The 19,942-nt window shown below is 48.1% G+C and overlaps 1 protein-coding gene across 2 annotated transcripts in view; it reads right to left on the minus strand.

Moving 5' to 3' along the window:
• Positions 1 to 19,942, minus strand: part of TNR (tenascin R) — a 391,950-nt gene that overhangs the window by 78,669 nt on the left and 293,339 nt on the right. For both annotated transcript variants that reach the window (XM_032838745.1, XM_032838744.1), the window contains one exon: positions 549 to 1,110. In XM_032838745.1, the coding sequence (XP_032694636.1) occupies positions 549 to 1,047 (499 nt within the window). In that variant the 5' untranslated portion in view covers positions 1,048 to 1,110. The remainder of the gene's footprint in view (positions 1 to 548; positions 1,111 to 19,942) is intronic.

The raw sequence follows: 19,942 nt of genomic DNA on the forward strand, positions 1-19,942 counted from the left end.
TGTGTGCACGCGCACCCACGTGCGCATCTGCGGAGAGAGCTGAAGCCTGCATCCTGCGGGAGATGAGGCCAGGTCCTCGGAGACCTTAATGACTATCATTTACTCAGATGGGAGAGAGGCTGTGGCTGAGCGAGCAGAGCGCCCGCGTTCTCTAGTCCCCGAGGTTAACATGGAGAGATATCAATTCAACAGCCTGTGAAAACCAAAGATGAATGAAGACAGACACCAAATTCCCTGCTCGCCACAGAAGTTGTTGCGCTGAACGGATGTACCATTACCTGACTCATCCCCCCCAAATCAGGTTAATGTATTTCAGACTGCGCAGCGTAGAGAATGCCGCCCCGATTCCCCCGGGGGAAGGACCGCATGTAGATGTGAGACGCAGTGGCAGAGAGCTGCAGATGCGAGCAGAGCCGCGCACTGTTTCCTCCGTGTGTGCGTGCCCGGAGGTGCTGATTTCGTGGGAGAGGCGGCCCTCGGGCGCACTGTGCCCCCCTCCCCCGCGCCTTGGCTGCCCTTGCGGGGACCCGTGCGCCCCCAGCCCCTACCTGTGGCTGCGCTTTCTAGGCAGCAGTTGCTGGTGCACTGGTCCCGGAGCAGCGACACCTCCCTCTCCAGCATCTCGATGCGGCTCAGCAGCTCCTGCAGCACCCGGGCCGAGCCGGCGCAGGGGCAGGCCTTTTTGGGGAGGTTGATCCTGTGGGTGAAGGTGACCTGGCTCTCATGGTCCGAGGTCTGACCCGTGTACTCCGCCAGTGCCTCGTCTTCGGCACTCACCTCCTGCTCGGCAGAGGCCTCCAGCCCGGAGGAGCAGAGGCTGTCCAGGGGCACGTTAATGTTGTACACGTGGTTGAAGACCATTGGCTGCTCTTTGCCAGAAGCGCTGTAGTTGGCCACACCTCCGTCCTCCTCCGCCGCCTGTCTCTGGACCCCTTCCGTGGTGACCTCCAGCTGACATTCGGAGGGCTTGAGCAGGGAGCCCAGGAGGATCAGGTTGACGCCAAGGAGCATGTTCTTCAGGACCACCGTTTCCCCGTCCACCCCCATTCTCTCAGCCAGAGCTCCGGGTTCAAGACCAGCCTGCAGCACACAGCCCGAAGTTGTGGGAATCTGCAAGAGAGACCGAGGAACGAGATGACCCCTGAGACCTGTGCGGAGCACCAGGGCTGGGCGAAATCCTACAAAGCTGTAGAGCAGGCACTTAAGATTTTCCACGGGTAGGTTGGGAAGGGACAGTAGCTCTCAGGGTCACAGAAGCCCAGAGCTCTGTCCCCGAGAGGGATGGATTCCTGAAAATGGACACTGCTTCTGCAGAAGGATATTTTGATTTCCCAAAAGGCTTATCTAGAATGCTGGGTCTGAGCCCCATGGTGGGCAAGTAAGGCCCAGCCCAGAGGACCCGTGAGGACTGACACCTGGGGGTTGGTGGTTAAGCTATTCTTCTAAGGAGAGCTCAGAGCTTACTTCCACCTCTGGGTGAGAAGTACGATGAAGGGTACCACGGAGCCTCAGGCATACCTTCATATCTTCCCACATATTTGTTAGCGAGGGGCCCTGCCAGCCACTTCAAAATAACTTATGAACTCCTCTAAGCCCGTGTATTCAATACGAGTTGACTTTGGAATAACCAGCCAGGCAGATAATGTAGTTCCAGGTAATTGTGGTTGTTAATAATCCTTGGGTACGTTTGTGATTATCGGAGACTGTGTGAGCTGAACTTTCTTTTAATCTTCTCATTAGTTTAGTCCCGGTGCTTTGTGACCACGGGGTGCCTTTCTTCCGAGGTCCTGTTTAAATTGCTAAAATAATGAATTCGCTCCTCTGCTGATTACCTAGTCACCAAAACCCACAGAGGATGAGAAATTTACTGTAATGCAAATCAGTTTTGCAGAAATTATATTTCTTTTTTATCTCCTATGTAAAAGAGGAAAGAGGCTTACAAATTTTGGTTCTAAAGGTAGTGTTAGAGCTTCTAAGAAGATTAAAGACGGAGGGATGGGGTAAGGCTAGCTGGGACTGAGAGAAGACACGCATGATGCCTGATGCCTAGTGATGGGGCTTGGCGACCAGACTGGGCTGTGTACCTTGCACGTGACCTGCCTGGCCCTGGGGATAGCCCCAGGGGGGCTGATATCCCCATCTCATGATCGAAGATATCCCCATCTCATGATTGAGGCAATTCTGCCTGGAGAGGTTAAGATTTGAACGCCGGCCTGATGGACTTTCACAGACCGAAAGCCTGTCTTCCTAACTGCTGTGCTCTAGCTCATTCCTTGAAAGCATGTTCAATTTTCTGTTGTCTCTGATGGCAGTTGTGTAATTCTAGGATCTTCCTGGGAATATTGAGGTTAGAAACTTTTGCTAGGGTCAGATCCAATGTTCCTTCCTTCGTGAAGCCTCCTCCTTTCACCCTTTCCCGCCTGTCCCTTCATCTGCTCTCCCCAGTGAGGCGAAGTTAAGCCCCTCTGACAGCATGTCTCACGCTAGACCTGCGTCTCCTTTGCCTGGTTCTCCCCACCTGGACTGCAAAATCAATTCTGGTCAGACCACGTCTTATCTGCAGCATTCGATGTGTGCCTAGGGCAGCTAAAGTGCTCAGTGCGTGGCTGTTGGATGAATGAGTGGGCGCCTGGAAGGACGAACAGACAGATGAATTAACGAGTGACTGCCCAGTGAGCAAAGGGCTGAATCATTCTCCAACTTATTTGATCTCCTTCCATTATCCTCAAGTTATTCATCATTCTTGTCCCTTTCAGTTCAACTGGACAGTGTCTGAGGGTTGGTTTTGGTAAAAATGATCTGCATTAGTGACTAGTATAAAAACCACATCTCATTACTCAGCCTTTATGTTGTATATTGAACCGTAGTCTGTCCCTGTTTCCAGTCTGAAGAGGAAACAGAGCAGAGCTGTTAAGATCATGGACACTGGAGCCAGACCGTCTGGGTTCAGACCCAGCTCCTTCACTTTTCTAGCTGTAGGCCTCCATTTCTCCATCTACACAATGGGGATTATAACGGTACCTGCCTTCCAGAATTGTAGGGATGTTTATTATCTGTACAGTACTTACCTAGTACCTGGCATTAATTAAAATAAATAAATATTGTTTACAGATATGTAGAATAGTTGTTCTGCTTCTTTCCCTGTCCCAGGACTGCCCTGAAATTGCTGGAACACACGGGAAGTCTCATTCATCAGTGGACACCAAGAAAGCGCAAACTTAGCATACCCATGTTTGAACAAGGGAGAGGTTCTTGGAGCTAATCTGGGACGAGGTGATCCACTGGCCACATCAAGATCATGTAAATCAACCTTGGGGATAGATAGAGTGACGTGACTGAACCAAATTACCCTCATGGCTGTCAACTCTTTCCAAGGCCCTCAATCTAGGGTGCTGTTGGCTTTCTGTTTCCAGGTCCCCAGCCATTGCCTCCTTGGAGGGTTGCTTCTGCCCCTTCTATCACTGAAGCTCCCCAGAATGGCTCTGCTATCAGTCCCTGACACTCGCTCTCACACCGAAGGCCGAGGAGCCTTAGCTATTTCTTTTACTAAACTAACATTGGTTTGTCTGATCCATGTTGCTATTGCTGAATAGCTTTTTTTTTTTTTAACCCAGAAACTGTAAAATTATCCCATAAAACCCATAGCATGTAATGCAGATTTGTTTGCACATAGTTGACAATAAATAAGTGAAAGAATAAATGATGTTATAACTGGAAAGGAAGACAAGTGACAGGCAATTTAAGAGGGAGAATGTCAGGTCCTACACTTCGATCCAAAGCAACAACTACAGAAGTATCTACGGAGAGGAAGTTTTAGCTTTATGTGTGAACAGCACTTATGATCCTAGTCAATTACGAACTTAACTATGAGTCCGTTGACAGCGTGATATTGCAACTTCCAAAATCTTATTTAAGTTTAGGCTTTATGAATTAAAACACAGAACAAAGGAGAAGGAAGGGGCTGTTTCACTCTGTACCGCACGAACCATTGACCACTTCTGGGGGACCAGGTTGCTGAAGAGACTCAGTTTTGTCCTATGAGAGGGAGGAATTTGGCATTGGGCCAGAGAAGTGAAGACTCACGAGGTACATTGGTTCCTTTTTCATTCATTTGACAGATATTTATTGAGTACCTACCATACGCGGGTTCCTTCATTCATAGAAGTCGCTTTCAGGTGTGTTTGCACATGGGTGTGTATGTGTGTGTCAGAGGGAGGGCAAACAATAAATAGTAAAAATAATTGTGTGCAAGTATCTCTTGCTCTTTGAGAGTTGGCATTATGCCACCTTCACTTGGGAGAGACCTATATTAGTTCTGAAAAGGGTTTTTACATTTAGGAAATTAGAAAAAAAGCAAAAATAGCATTCAGCATTGATTCTGCTGTGCACCGTGGTAGAAGCGGTGCGTACCCCACGCAGTGAGAGGGATGGATGCTGTCCCACTTCCCCTAGGGACAACACTCAGCATCTCAGCTTCGAGCCACAGGAGCTTTGAACTGTGTCTGTGAGCATGTGTACTTTATCTCAATTTATTTTGTGTGTCCATTAGCAAAATGTGATCTAAGGTGTTAGAAAAGCCCAAGAGAGGTAATTTTTTGGGTTTGGCAAGGCTCAAAAACTATTCCATATGAATTAATGGTACGTGTTTCTTCTCTTTATGCCATTTCAACTTATGAAAGCTTTCATAGGAAACTCTACTTTCAGATAGCAGAGAAACCTGTGTACCATGTATAATGTATCCTATAAGGCATAGCATATGGTATTCGGTGTATGATGATACAACATTCATTTGTGTGTGTTTGTATCAGCAAATGTAAGTGGAGAAGACTAAACGATGAGGGGCTGGGGCACTAACAGGGCAGGAAAAGTCATGCTAATATTACAATGCATGGTCAGGGAAGGCTTCTCTGATAAGGTGATAGCTGAGCAGAGACCTCAAAGAAGTGGAGTAGTGAGCCAAGCAGATGGCAGTGGAACAGCATTTCAGACATAGGGAAAAGCAAGTGTGAGGGCTCAGAGGCAGGATCCGGACTAGTGAGTTTGAGGGACAGTGAGACTGTGGCCAAGCGAATGAAGGAGCAGATGTGGGGAGATGTAAGAGAGGTAGAGAGGGCCAGTTTGGATACAGCCTTATAAACCACTATAAGGACTCTGCCTTTTACTCTAGCTATATGGTCACTCTTCTAAAATGCATCCCTGACCAAACACTTCTTATGACCTAGTCCCTATTCTTTTTTCTTTTTTAAGATTTTATTTATTTATTTGAGAGAGATAGAGCATGAGCAGAGGGGAGGGGCAGAGGCAGAGGGAGAAGCAGACTCCCAGCTGAGGAAGGAGCCTGATGCAGGACTCCATCCCAGGACCCTGGGATCATGACCTGAGTCAAAGACAGACGCTTAACCGATTGAGCCACCCAGGTGCCCTCCCTCCACCATCCAGTCCCTGGCCTTGAGAAACTCTCAGTTTTGTGGAGACGATGAAGACACAATAAATAGAATAACAATGCGATGTGATCATTACGATGACCAACACATGCCCAGAATGCCCAGAGAGGGCTGCAAGTAATACGACTCAGGGACAGCTACACTGATGGGATAGCGTAATTGTCGGTGCCCTTCGCCACGTACTTCCGGCCTGGCTTTCCAGACACATGGTAGGATTACGTTTTCTGGCCTCCTTTTGGTTCGGTGCGGCCATGCCACCGAGACTGGCTGATCAGTTCTGGGGAAGTGATGTGTGTCCTTTCCAGGCTGGTGCCTTCATTGCTGATGAGAGACCCTTCAGAGCTCTCCCTCCCGTAGTGGCTGGCAGAAGTGCGTCATACCCAAGAAGACATCACGTTTGCTAAAACTCTGACATGTACAAGCACGTGCCTGCTCTATCAATGTCAGTATTTGAAGGCCGTGGAAAGCTGAAGGATTGGACTTCTATTTGCCAAAAAGTCCAAGGGAAGTATTTTCCACCAAGTGGGGTAATCTACAAGGAAATCAGTTTTGGCTCCATTTAGAGAATAGCTTTTCTCACAATCAGAACTACTGAATTGTCATGGTGGGTAGTGAGCTCTCTGTCACCAGAAGTATTCAAGCACAAGTGGAAAGTCTGCTTAATGAGAACGCTGAAGATGGGCTTCCAAGCATTACATGAGAGGATGAGCTAGAATGGACCTTATGGTCTTCTGGTTCCTGATACTCTCATGTAGCTTTGAGGAGTCTACTCACTATAAAACCATATTGGCTTCCTAGGGCTGCTGTCACAAATCTCAACTGAGTAACTATGAACTCTAGAACTTTTTGTCTCACAATTCTGGAGACTAAAAATCCAAAATCAAGGAACCAACCAATAAGGTTGGTTCCTTCTGAGTGCTCTGAGGGAAGATCTATACCTGTCTCCTAGCTGGCAGTCCTGGCAGTCCCTGGTTTGTAGATGGGACACGTCAAACCCCACCTCCATTGTCATATTGTCTTCTCTGTGTCTTCACATGGTCATCAGTCACATTGGATTGGGGCCCATCATTCCTGTATAACCTCATCTTAACTACATCTGCAATGAGCCTCTTTCCAAATGATGTCACGTTCTGAGATAGTGGGTATGAGAACTTCACTACATTTCCTTTGTAGGACACAACTCAACCCATAACAAAACCAACAGCTTTACCAGGCACCAAACTCAGTGTTTTTCTTATATTATTATATTCACTCCTGACAATAATTCTATAATAGGGAGGAGTGATGTTTAGGAGTCAAGATATTTAGCAACTGGCTTGGCTTGGGCCACAGCCAGTCAGAAGGAGGCATCAGTCAGTCAGCCCCTCTGTAAACAGGGAGGGCTCTGTGGTGATTTTGCTAACATGCTAGGTCCTCTTTCTTTCCATTATTCGAGACGAGGAAAATGAACTTTGGGAAAGACCAAGGAATTTGACCAAGATTGTACAGCTAATGAACAGAGGAGCCAAGACTGAACCCGGATCTTGCTGACCATAGTCTGTACTCCCAATTGCTGTTTTCAGCCAGCTTTAATTAGTGGCCACATACCAGTCTCATGAAAAGACTCGGAGCTCTTAAAAATCAACACTCTCCTCTCCCGGGATCAGATTTAGGACATCTTGACAGCCATGACTTTTAGCTTAATGTTTTCTCCACCAGTACAGGCAGCTACCCTAGAAACTGCGTTAGTCTCTCCCGCTGGGAGGGAAGGCTTGTCTGGTGGGTTCTTTGTTTAAAAGTGCCCGGCCTCCACTGGGTCCCAAAGAATCAAGAACAATTCTAAACTAGTAAACCTTGATCTTGGAGGAGTTGGGGGACACTTTAAAAACTTGTCCTTTCCAAGTAGTTAAGGAGACCAGGACACGCAGAGGTTCGTGCTGGTGTGCGCCCACCCAGCTCAGCCACAAGCCACCCTAGACCACACCACAGGCCCCTCTGCTTCTCTCTCATGTCTATACTTCCCTGTGGCTTAGGTGGCTGCTCTGGGGACAGGTAGAGACAGAAGGCAGAATGAACGTGTGGAGGGTTTCATGTTTCTCACTTCCTCTGACGTTGCTGAAGGGAAGGGGAATGAAATGGACATTTATTTAATGCTGACTGAATAAATACGTCCTTCACTGTGCTAAGCTCATGTCACTTCATTATTTCCAAGTGGCTTTTCTTTCTCACATTCTTGAAACCTCCCTTTCTGCCTTCATTCTCTACCTCCACCTCCCATTCCAACAAAGAATGTTGACTGTTCCGCACGTGGTCTCTCTCTGTGGCGCTCTTTAGCGAAGCTGGTGGACAGAACTCCGCAGCTTCCTCTGGGGCCTGGCCTCCTCTTGTGACATACCCCTGAGGGCTGCATTCCATATGCTTGTCACCTGTAGAGGGGCCCCACCTGCTCTCAGCCCCACCACCAGGCTTTGGTGTGAGGTGATGGCATCACCTGTAAGCTAGATGCCGATTCTGTTATGAGAGGTGACCTAGGCTGGAGGGGACCAGCAGAGCCTCGCCATCCCCTCATGGTCTTCCTACCTCTCAGATGGCTCATCCAGCTACAGTTAATAAGACTCCAGGACCAGGGCCACAATGGGCCAGTCAGAGCAGCGATGTGTGTGTGTGTGTGTGTGTGTGTGTGTGTGTGTGTGGTGTGTCAGGGGGGACAAGAGGGGAAAGCCGATGAGGTGGAGGAGGGAACGCGGGAAGCATACCAAGCTGGAGAGAGACTCCGACAAGACTTCTAGAGGCAGAGAGAGCAAATGTGAACCTGAGGGACAGTGATACACCTGGGCCTCAGCGCTACACCAGCACTTGTGAGCAAGACAGATAGCTAATGACCCTTGGAAGGAGAGTGCAATAGAGTCGCAGTAATTCGATAGATTGATACTCAGGAAACCTGTGTGGGGCCATTGATTCATTTCCTCCCCCCGCTTCCTTATCAGTGCAATTATCGGGGCCGGCACCAGAGGAGTCTCTGGGTAATTTGTATGAGGTGGAGAACAGGCCAGTCCTCCAGGCGAGCTGGTGCCCAGCGGATGAAGTGCTCGTTCCTCTCCCAAGGCCTGTGGGCAGAGCCTGGATCACAGAGCCCTGCTGGAGCACCTGCCCCAGCCGAAGCCGGTCTTCCAGGCCTCTTCCTGCCTTTGGCCGCCTCCATGGGCCCTCGCCTGGCTTGCTTTCTTCACCTTGAGGAGATTTGCAGTGGTTATGGAAAAACATGCACAGAGAAGGGAGAGGAGAGCTGGTCTCCAGAAGGTGGGGGTGTGGGGCGGGTAAGGATGGGGAGGTGACCAAGAGGAAAGGCCACTGGTCACTCACAATGAAGCTATGCCTTTGGGGTTTTTCTTTTTCCTTCCCTGCCTCCCACTCCCACGACTCAGAGAGGAGATGCAAGAGATGAAGACAGACAGAAATACCTCAGGAAAAAACAACAGGAGAGAAAAAAATGAGCATGCAGGTTGTTGGACTGGTGAGCAGAGGTGATCTCCAGGGGTGGGCGGCCAGAGCTCTGTTTGGATTTCCTAGCTTCTGCCAACCTTAGTCCCCACTCTGTCCCTGGGGTGATTTATAAACCAGAACTGTATCTGTGGAAAAATGACACTCTTTTTTGTGATTTTTTTTTTTTTTTGTTAAGAATTAGTTTAAAAATAGTTCCCTCCCTGCCGTTGGGATGCTCTGTCACTTGGAGAAAGAGGGTAATTATGAAAGACGCGGGTGTAATGTGATTACAGTCGGCCCCATTGTGTCAGTGGAGGCACAGTTGGGGCTGCCGGGAGGGCTCGGAGCCCGCTGTCTCCCTCAGCACTAGGCCTTGATTGGGCCTGTCAGATTTCTGAAAAGAACCTGAGGGCAGAAAACTCCCTGCAGTCAGGGCCCGTGGCTGGCCCTGAGCCGTCAGCAAGGGACACAGAGTGGTATGGGAGGAGACACGGGGCCAGGCCAGGGCATCACCTCCCACCGGGCCTGGCCATCCCCGACTCCTGAGCGGCATTCGCCTTGCTCTGCCCCGGTGTGAGCATCAGCACAGAGGGTCTGTGGTTCCCAGTCACACGGACCCACATTAGCTTCTCAGCACAAATGGTCATAGGATGTGGGTAGCTTTGTGTCAGTGTGGATTAGAGAAACCGCAGTGGTTGGGACATGCAGTCTGGCTTCTGGTCCCCCTCCTGCCTCCATCTGGCTCTACCTCTGAGACTTCTATTTGGCCTGACCTCCCAGAGCCATGCCTTCATCATCTGAAGTATAAGGTCTTGATATCAGTCATGGGAACTTTACCAAATGAGTAATAAAATCTCAGGACCGGAAGGGGAGGCGTGAGGTCATCCCAGGTTGAATTCCCACTTTACAGTACAGCTGGCAAGGCTGGGCAGGTCTTACCCCTCGAGGGCACTAATTCCCTTTTGGGGGCAGGTAGGACTGAGAGTCTGTCTTACAGGTTGGCCCAGGATTTTTGGTAAATGGAGATTCCATTTAGCTGAGAATGTATCCAATTTTTGTACACCCTAGATAATTCTACAGGGTATTTGAATATATATATAAAATATAATATATTAATAATAATGTATATAATGTGTTAATAGATTTAAATGTAGTAATATATTATGTTAATACAGTAATAACACATCATAACATCTGTAGAATATTTGAAAATACATAATCTAAAATATTAATAATGACCTAATAGGTTATGTGTTAATATATACCATGATTAACATACACTAATTACTGTAATATATTAACAATATTAATATAAGGTAATAATGCATAATACAATAATATAGTATAATAAAATATATATTTATATTTATTTTTGGATATAGTCCTATTCAATTCTCACAATGGTCCATGCGATTATTCCCATTTTATAGATGAAGCTTAAAGTATGGAAATGATTTGCACAATTACCCATAACAAGTTAGAGATGAGCTAAATCCTGAGTCATATTTCTAGACTCTCAGTTCAGTCGTAGAAGCCACAGCCTCCGTATAGCACTCGCCTCTATCCTTTGGAAGTAGGTCGGATATAAGTAATAAATTCCTCATAAATTTCCACCCTTTGGGTCACAGATTTTTCCAAGAGTCTGACCTTTGTGCTATCATTAATGTTTGTTTTTCATTGGTGTTTCCTGAGCTGAGAGAACACCATGTCACCATTTGTTGTTTATGTATTCTTCTTGAAGAGTCATCATATTACTTTTATCTTCCTCTTCTTTACATTTAATAAAAACACAGTGAAGGGGTGCCTGGGTGGCTCAGTCACTTAAGCATCCGACTCCTGAGTCTGGCTCAGGTCGTCGTGGTCTCAGGGTTGTGGGATCGAGCCCCTCGTTGGGCTCCACACTCAGCCCAGAGCCTTCTGGAGATTCTCTCTCCTTCTCCCTCTGCCCCTCCCTCCTGCTCACACTCTCTCTCCCCTAAAATAAATAAATCTTGTAAATAAATAAATTTTTAAGAATGGAAAGAAGATTGCCTTATAAGAGGAACCACCCACCTAAAAGCATCCCCAAATCAATGGTTTTTATTTCCCACCTAAGATACCCCTGAGAAGAGAGAGAGAGAGAAAGTGGTCTCTGCCCTCATGGGACTTACAACCTGGTTGAGAAGACTATACTCATACCCATGACACCAAAAGACAAAGCGAGGCGGTCTGTTTTTCTTAGTACACTGGAGATCCTCAAGCCAAGTTCAATAAGTATCTCTCACACGGTGAACAAAGCTAACTGTGGGAGCAGCGCCCAGAGAAGTCTTCCGCACATGGTGGTCCCAGTCCAGATGGAGGCGAGCGGTTGGAAAGGTAGACAGAGTTGTGGAGGGCAGGTAGGGAGAGGGGAGAGGGGTCAAAGGGTGCAGCATAAACAGAGTTTATTGGAACCCCAAGGCCAAAGACTAGGTAGTTCTGCCTCTGGAGGGACCATCTTCAGTCTTTCAAAAACTCAAAATTAATTAAAACTGGATTATTAAAAGAAAACTTAGATGCCCTCTGTGTGCTCTGAGATCAGGGAGCTGGCCATGTCTTTGCACTGATTCTAGGGCTTGATGTCCATATGCCTGTGGGTCTTGGAGGCCAACTCAGGGCCATGCCAATTTATAAATGTGAGCTCTGAACTTGGAAGTAATTATAACTGTAAATGTAGGAATTGTTTGCTTGAGCCTAGGGCACTGAAACCTTTTAGAAACAGGCAAATCTTAGGGGTAGTCGCCTGCAAAAAATCACATTCACCCACATCCAGAATAAAAGATAATTCATCCACTCTAAAAATGCCTAATGACAGATTCAAATATCAAATTCATGCTGTTTCCAATTATATGACCTAACTATGTTGGGGTCAATCCTTCCAGCAGGAAACGAATAATTGCTTTCATATCGGATGTCCATTAATTTCTTCAGATGACTCGTATATTGCAGGTGGCAACTTATAAAAGTTCAGCTCTAGAGGTCTAAAGGAGTTATTTTCTTCATTGTGTAAATTATGTCTTTTAGAGCATGAAATAGTACCACCCTGACCCAGAGACGAGACACAGGTGAGTTATATATTCTAGAGCATGAAATAACATCACTATCTGCTCACCAACGTTTGAGGGAGTTCTGAGAGTACCGGTACGTGAAGCACAACTGGCTTAATTAAATTCAGTTACACACTGACTGCACGCCAGCGACAGGGCTAGGTTCCATTCGAGATGTCAGGGGTGAGCTAGAGAAATCTCAGGTCACTCCCCGGGTAGCTGGCAGGGAGGGACTCGCACACCAAGAAGAAACAGGAGACCGTGAGGAGGGCAGCATCAGGAGTCTGTGGGAAATGCTTCGGGGAGCCCAGCAGAAGGAAGCATTTCAACCACAAGATTCTCTAGAAAAAACCCAGTGGGGAAGAAGGGGGCCTTTGAGCTGGGTCTTGAAGAATTGGGAAGCTGTAGAAGGGACGAGGCAGAGGAAAAGGCAGCTGTGGCGGGGTGAGGAGTAGAGACCTAGGAGAATCGTGCTGGAGGTGGGGCCATCCCCACCGTGGTCGTGGCACAGTGGGATGTGTGCGTGGTGTTCAGGGATTAGGGCAGCCCGTTGTCCAAGAGCCTTGACATCTGCAGAAACTTGCAGTGTTCTCCGTGGCCCGTCGGGCCCTCTGCGTGTTGTAAGCAGGGCGTGACATGATTCGGAGACGCTTTGACATCTGCCGCTGTGGTTGGCGCCAAAGATGAGTACTAATCTGCCAGACTCAAAAGACCGTTTGCTTGTCGTTTATCTTATTTTGCAGTTATGTAGTCAGTAAGGCTCAGATTAGCTTTCCTCATTACTTTCGAGAGTGGTTTTTCAGGGTACATAATTTCTTAAATTCCTCTACTCGCACTCTGTCTTGACAAAATGCATTTGTTCTCCATTAAGTTATACGGCATCATCTTTGTTCATTATTGCTAAGAGGAGGCTCCCGTGGAATGCCGATGTTGTTTGATTAACTGCTCGATTCAGGATATGTATTGTAAAATATGGGACTTTTCCATGTTTTTGATCTGAATAAAGGAAAGAATTGACCATTTAGCTACAAGCAGCTGCTTTTTGGAGTCGGCGCCGAGCGTGGCTGGGCAGCTGAGGCTTTGGTGAGCGAAGCGCGTTTTGAGGGCTCCCGGAGTTGGTGCGTGATCCCTACAGGGTACAGAGAAGTACAACAGAGCCCATGGAGGGTGCAGAATGTCTCTGGTGGGCTTGGGTTTATCCCTGCAAGAACTGGAGCTCGGTGTCCTGTTCCCTTCGGCGGACGTCTCCTTCCTCCCTAGACAGGGGAGGGAGCCTCAGCGCACAGCTCCAAGGGACTGAGTCCCTCTCCAGGCACACTAGCAGCCCCTGAACTCTTCCATGGGCCCTTCCAGACCCTCTCTCCACCTTTCCCCTCCCTCATCTCTCTCACTGGAGGCTCCCTCGTCCTTGGCTTGGGTTGTCACTTCCGTGGTAGGGGGAGGCCCAGCAGGATAGCTACAGCTGGAGTCAGGAGGAGAGCAGGGTCCTGGCTTCCTCCTGGGATGTCGCTCAGGCCAGCAGTGTCCCTTTCAAGGTGACCTCCTCTACACCACTGACTCTCTTTCTAGGTTCTGGTAACCTCTCTGCAAACTCCTGTCACCTCCACTGGGCCTTAAGGATAGTTAACAGCTCCGCTTCTACTCACCCTAGTGGGCAAAGGCAGTGTCCTCACTGACTGAGCATGGCTGTCCAGGGCTCATGCCTGCGAGAACCCACAGAGACCTGGCTTCCTGGGGAGAGTGGTTTACCCCAGGCATTTTCTCCCTTCCCCAGTTCTGCTTAAAATTTACCTGTCCTCTGTGCCTCATTCCTTTAGTAGTCAAATGCCAAAGTAATACAAGATACAGTATTAGCAATAAATTAACACCTTCTGAAAACCTATTTGGAGACAGGTAGGCCTTAGACCATAAATAACAGGGACATTTTCACTTGAACAACAGCCTCATCTAACCTAACAGTGGACATGGTTTCAGTGTGGTTTCATGCAGTCACAGGGAATAAGATTCATCGCCTGTGAAAGGTTTCAGCATCTTTTCTCACATCGATCTTTCTACCTTTCTCCTGTTGAAAAGCACTAAAAGGAGCCAGAGGACCAGAACCCCTGGCATTTGCAGAGCTCAGTATAGATTACAAAATGCTTTCATAAACATAATCTTGGTTCATCCTTTTGTGAGTTTTGTAAAGTATGTAAGGTAGGTATATTGCCCCATTTTACAGAGGAGTAAACAGGCTTATTCCTGGGAGTGACATGCTGTGAAGCTGATATCAAAGAAATCAAGTGTTCTGAGGGTAACCTCTGCTCCCTTTATGGGGTTGAATGGAACTTGGTTCACATCTCCCTGAGTTTGTTTTCCTTATAGGAAACTGGGGAAATATAATGAAATTAGAAATAATAATAATGAAGGCACAGGTTAATTTATTTCTCAGCAAAAAGTATGTTCTACAAGTTAAACAGAGAAATTTCAACCTTCTACTTTATCTACACTTTGGCCACTTATAGGGGCTTTAATACGCAGTTGGCTGGGCAGGTAGGGGCAGGGGACTCATGGATACTGAAGGTCAGCTGCAGGGCTAGACATGGGGAGGGAGTCTGGCACCCGAGGCCCAGAGGGAGTGGAGAAGCCCAAGCTATAGTCAGTGCATAGGGAACTTTTTATGTTTCTCTCTGTTTACACAACAGCTCTCTTCTCTAGGGCTGGAGGACTATACCCCCAAGAAACTCTCAGATTTCCCTAAGAACAAATCAAAACTGGATCCTTTCTTTGGAGTTTGTATTAGGAAAACTATCCCTTTGATCCTAGTTTCATTATCAAACAGGATTTCTTGGGGGAGGGAGTCATGATGAGGGTTCCCCCTGCTGAGCAAGACACCAGCTGATTCATTGAAATGGAAGCCTAAGCAGGTGAGCTCTTTCCTGAGCCAGCGCTGAGAATTTTCCATGCCTTATCCATCAGCGGCAATGTTGGAAGATAATTACGAGGTAGGCCATGACATGCCCTCATTCCTGGTCTAAGATATTATACCTTCATTAGTCTAGACCCTCAAATATGTGTCTAGAATGGCCCGAACTTTTCATCTGCAAAATGAGTCCACAGTAATAAATTAACAATGGTATTTATTGTCTTTCTCTAAAATAGCAGGGTTTCTGGGCTTTGCATAGAAGGTTGAAGATGTGGCTGGGTTTGTCTGAACCAGCCACATTTGATTAGGAAGGGAACTCCCACCAGCTTCAACAAAGCTGGTCACATGTAGCTACGCTACCCAGGGTCTGCACATGGTGCCCCACTGGGATACGTATGTGGGACTGCATTCTGGGGGGAAAGGGAGAGCTTTCTCCGACCAATGCATACATATGCTAGGCACCTGCCAGGCACTTGTCAAAGGCTTTTGCATATTAACTCATTTAATCCTCAAAGCAACCATACAAGCGACTACAATTGTCCCCATTTTATAGATGAGGAAATTGAGTGGCAGAGAGGTTAAGTGACTTGTGTAAAATCACAAAGCCTTAAAGTGAGGGTGCCAAGATTCAAAGTTTTTGAATGCCAAAGGATATAACTAACCAGTAGACTAGTAAGCCTTCACACCACGAAGGATTTGTGACGATGACTTCTCTCTCTGAGCTCACGTAGAACTTGTTACTACACTTAACAGGATAGTTATCTGCAGAGTTGTATCCTCCCTGTGTCCATCCCTAGTCAGAGAGTCCCTAGAGGGCGGGTCTGTCATCTAGCTATCTTTTGTCCCAGCTTATAATACAGATCCTGAAGTCTTGGGGGCCCTTTATCTAAATATGTATGTACATGCACACATGATGTAGCTCCGGCCAGCCTTACCTACTTAGGTGTCCACGTTTCCCTCCACACATTGGTTTCTCCTGTTTCCAAAGTTTCTGAAATTGCCCTCTGTGCCATGTTATTCCCGAGAACCACTGCTGGGAGTGTGTGAGGTGACCCTGGGGACTGGGGACAGGCTGTCCTGCTAGCTAACAGCACAGTTTATTGTTAGGCTAGTAAACATCCTGCCTGTCCCTTTCCAGACTCTCTCACTGATAGATTCAGGATTGTGGGTCTCCCCCGCTCTCTTCCCTTTGTCACATTGTTTCTTATTACTGACCTTGGTACCTGTCAGACCACTCACACCCCCTAATTGTCTTTGCCTGCTGCTCGTCCATCTTTGCTGAAACCTGGTTTCTCTGATTACACAGGCCCTGTTAGCTCATGGATTTATTTGATTCTTCTCAGGAATGAAGGAGTGATTTGGGGCCTTCTTTGTCCTTGGATTTGACAGAGGTTGTTGGCTGTGAGCTGGGTCATCGATGGTCCCCTGTGGGGGCCTCCTCAGGGATAGGGGGCATTGCCTGGTGGGCAGGGCACCTGCCTCAAAGAACACATTTCTCTGTGTCTCCTGCCACTTCCAGTCACTGGTTTTACGAAACCGAGCAAGTCATGGGATGACTCTGGGTCTCAGTTTCCTTACCTGTGAAGTGGGAATTATTGATAGTGAGAATCAAGTCTATGTGAATATACTGTATAAACTATGACATGTCATGTCATCGATGGGACAGCATCAGTATCACTAATGTGTGGTTCCATTTCTGTATGGGCTGGAGGTTTGTTGTGGGACATCCAGCTATGGTGGCATTTTTCCTCCCCCATCTTGTGTCAGCCCCAGCGGTTAGAGGCCGCACAAGCTGGAGGGTCAGTCATCATTGGGAGATAAGTTAGTCATTGTGGAAATGAGAGAAACACAATGGAGGATGTACAGGTGGTAATGAGTGACAGATGCTATAGTGTCTTTGTGGTGCATCGTCTCGAACCACCACATTGAGGGGGACTGTCATTTCATGCAGACGACCAGTAACTGAAGGAAGGGTCTACTTTTCTGGGTGTAAAAGAGCAGCATGTAGCTCCCTGGGAATCACAAGGATTCTTAAATTATTCCTGGGTTGTTCCTGGCCTGTGTTGCATCCTTGAAACTGGACCCTAAAAAGCAGGAGGGACACTAGAGTCAAAGCTATCCAGTTGGCTATAGAAGCTGCGCATGAGGCATAGGAGGCCAGTGTCAGGTCCAAGGCCAAGGGCGGAGGTGCTATCCTGAGCTGGTCTGGAGCATGATTCTGGGCAAGATTGAGGTGGGTCATGTAACATATCCAGGGCACAGCCAGGGTCTGCTGAAATTCACAGAGCTCGTTTAAAGCCACTAGGGTCAAAATCAAAAAGAGAGGAAACCCATCAAGAGAACGGAGATACAAATGCCACCTGTCCCAGGGATAAAGGTGGGTGTACGTGCCAGCCAAACACTCTATGCCTTGGGAGTTGGAATACCCACACCAGTGGCCTAAAGCTAAACCAACAAGTCTATATTTTTAAAATATTTTTTTTTCTTATTAGGAAAATAATACATATTCATTACAAATGAGCCAGAAAGGTGGTATTATTAATACCCTGATCCAGTGAAAGTCAGTAGTGATTTTGGTGCATTTAAAAAATTTTTTTTATCTGTGTTTATTTACATAATTGAGACTGTACCCTTCAAAGTCTAGTGAAATAGACACTTTGGACCAACAAAATTCCTTTGTTTGCTACCTTAGGGGAAGCGCCGCCCAGGGAAAGCCTGGTAGGCAGGTCTAGGGCCAGCCCAGGTCCACATCAGCTGTCGGGCTGCACTGTCCTGCTGGTGAGGCAGATGCCAGGCCTGGTAAGGCTGTGGTGGGGAGTGGGGCCCATCCCCACGAGGGAGCAGCTTCTGTGTTTTTCCCTCTCCCCCTGGCACCACGCACACTTCTTTGCCGGTGGGGAGCCCAGGCAAGTGTTGACAGGCTGACTGGCTTCCTCTGTGTGCTTCTCCTCATTAACGTGTGTGCAGAATCGTGTCTGAACGTGTCGCGGTGGCGGGAACATTGTGTCTTGATCCTGATCAGAATCACGGACGAGGTCTGCTAGAGAGAGCCCAGGGGAGAGAAGGGTCTGCCCTTCTCCTGACCCTGTGATTTCTGACCAGTCTAAACAGCTGACCCTCAGGCAGGGGTGAGGGGAAACTCTGGAGAAGAGAAGTTTCAGCAGGGTTGGGAATGCCTGGAGCAGGAGACAGACAGACAGGACCGGTGGGGGATGGAAGCCCCTGGGTTTCCATGTGCCATGCTGCACCAGCCCGGTTCCATCAGAGGGAGCTGGGAAGTGGCCACGTTTGAGTGGAAGGAGGAAGCTGCTGGCTGAGATGGAAGGCTCAGGATGAGCTTTGGGGACCAAGACCGTGCAAGGAAGACCCATGCAAAGACCCTGGAGGGTGATTCATGCCAGAGTGCTCTGAGCGTGCTGTAAGTGCCAACATCCCTGTGGGTCTGGGGAGGATGGAGTCTCACTCCCCTGGAGAGACTGACAGCAATTCTAGCCCAAGTGTTATAAGCACACCTCCGGGCTCAGGTCTGAGGATGTTACTTATCAAGTCGTTTCCTAGGATCTTGAGTTAAGGATACTTGAAGCGCGAGGTAAGAGGGTGTCATAGGTATGGGGCTTGGGAATCCAAGGGCCCGAAGTTGGTCTGACACATCCTAGTCACGCGATCGTGGGCGAGTTCCAGCTTCAGCTTCCTCCTCTGTAAAATGGAAGGAACGATGCTCTCTGTCTCACAGGTTATTTGAAGTATTTCATACTTAGTAGGTATGAAGCGTTTGACACGGGGCCTGGCATGAAGAAGCTCTCGAAAAAATGTTAGTCTGCCGACTGTGCTTCCTGAGGTGCTGGGCGGGACTCAAGCTGGGGCGTTTGAGTGAGTTCTTACCATCCAAGGCATTTTGCTATAAGGACCCTGAGTAATTCATGGGCAGCGATCAGAACTGGTTTTTATCAAAACCTGTGACATCACCTCCTGAAGCGGTACGCTGATTGGTCATGAAAACGACTTTGGGGACACAACTGGGCAGTGCGGAAAGGCAGCCAGCAGCCGTGTTTGCATCCTTCCTCCATATACATTTCCACAACCACAGTACTTGGATTTGCAGAGGCTAGTGTTTCTAGCCTCTGGGATCCTGGGAACGGATCCTGGGAACATAGAGCCCCTGTGGCCCTCCCTCCCAGGGCTAGGACTTCCAGGGGGCGCTGGCGTTAGGCAGCTGCGGGGAGCCCAGCGGCCTGTGGCTCCGCTCCCTTGCGCCCTGGGGAACGAGCAGAACCGCCCCCTGGCTGGTCCTTAGCCTCTGCCACCTGTAAGGCAAGGCCTATTCCAGGGGCCGCTCACCATGATGCTTTTGTGGGGTCTTAAATCAACCTGGAGCCAGCCTTTGGCTCCCCAGGAAACACTGCCTCGGGAGCCTGCTGAGATCACTGAGGCTCAGCCTTCAGAAAGTGCAGCGGTTGCATTTTCTAATTTAATGATCTCGAGGCTAGACATCTTTGGAGCCGTGGATTCCCTGACTAGTCTGGAGAAGAAACTTTCCCAGGGATGTGCAGAAGGAAGAAGCAGATCTCAGCATAAAATTAGTAACACGGGGTCTAATTTGCCTGTTAGGGGGCATCGCTTCAGGCTTCTCACGTCACTAGGTTGCTGTTTGCTCCCTGTCTTCATCCACCGGGGCCCCAGAGGCTCCTGGGGAGGTCGCAGTGGTTGATGCCTGGCTGCCTTCCGCTCCGGCCTCCATCCTTGTGTGACTCACAGATGGAATAAGTAGGCAGGACCATCGCCCTTCTCTCCTACTTCAGCCTGACATCAGGAGAGGCCACGAAGCTTCCCTGGGCAGAGCTTAAAAGTTACAGCATTGACCTGACTCAACTCTGGATCTCCCCAGTCAGGCACAAGTCCTACAGCCTTTGTTGCTTATGCCCGAACATTCTGACTCAAGGAAGTACTGTCTCATCATGGATAATTTAGAAAAGGGTGTTCAAACACTTTATACTCTATTGACAGTAAACACATTTTTTACTTGGAAACCCAGTATGTGATATATAAATCCTATATAAATGTAAAATGGA

Source organism: Lontra canadensis, unplaced genomic scaffold, assembly GCF_010015895.1.
Source record: "Lontra canadensis isolate GAN:19392208 unplaced genomic scaffold, GSC_riverotter_1.0 scaffold106, whole genome shotgun sequence".
NCBI lineage: Eukaryota > Metazoa > Chordata > Mammalia > Carnivora > Mustelidae > Lontra > Lontra canadensis.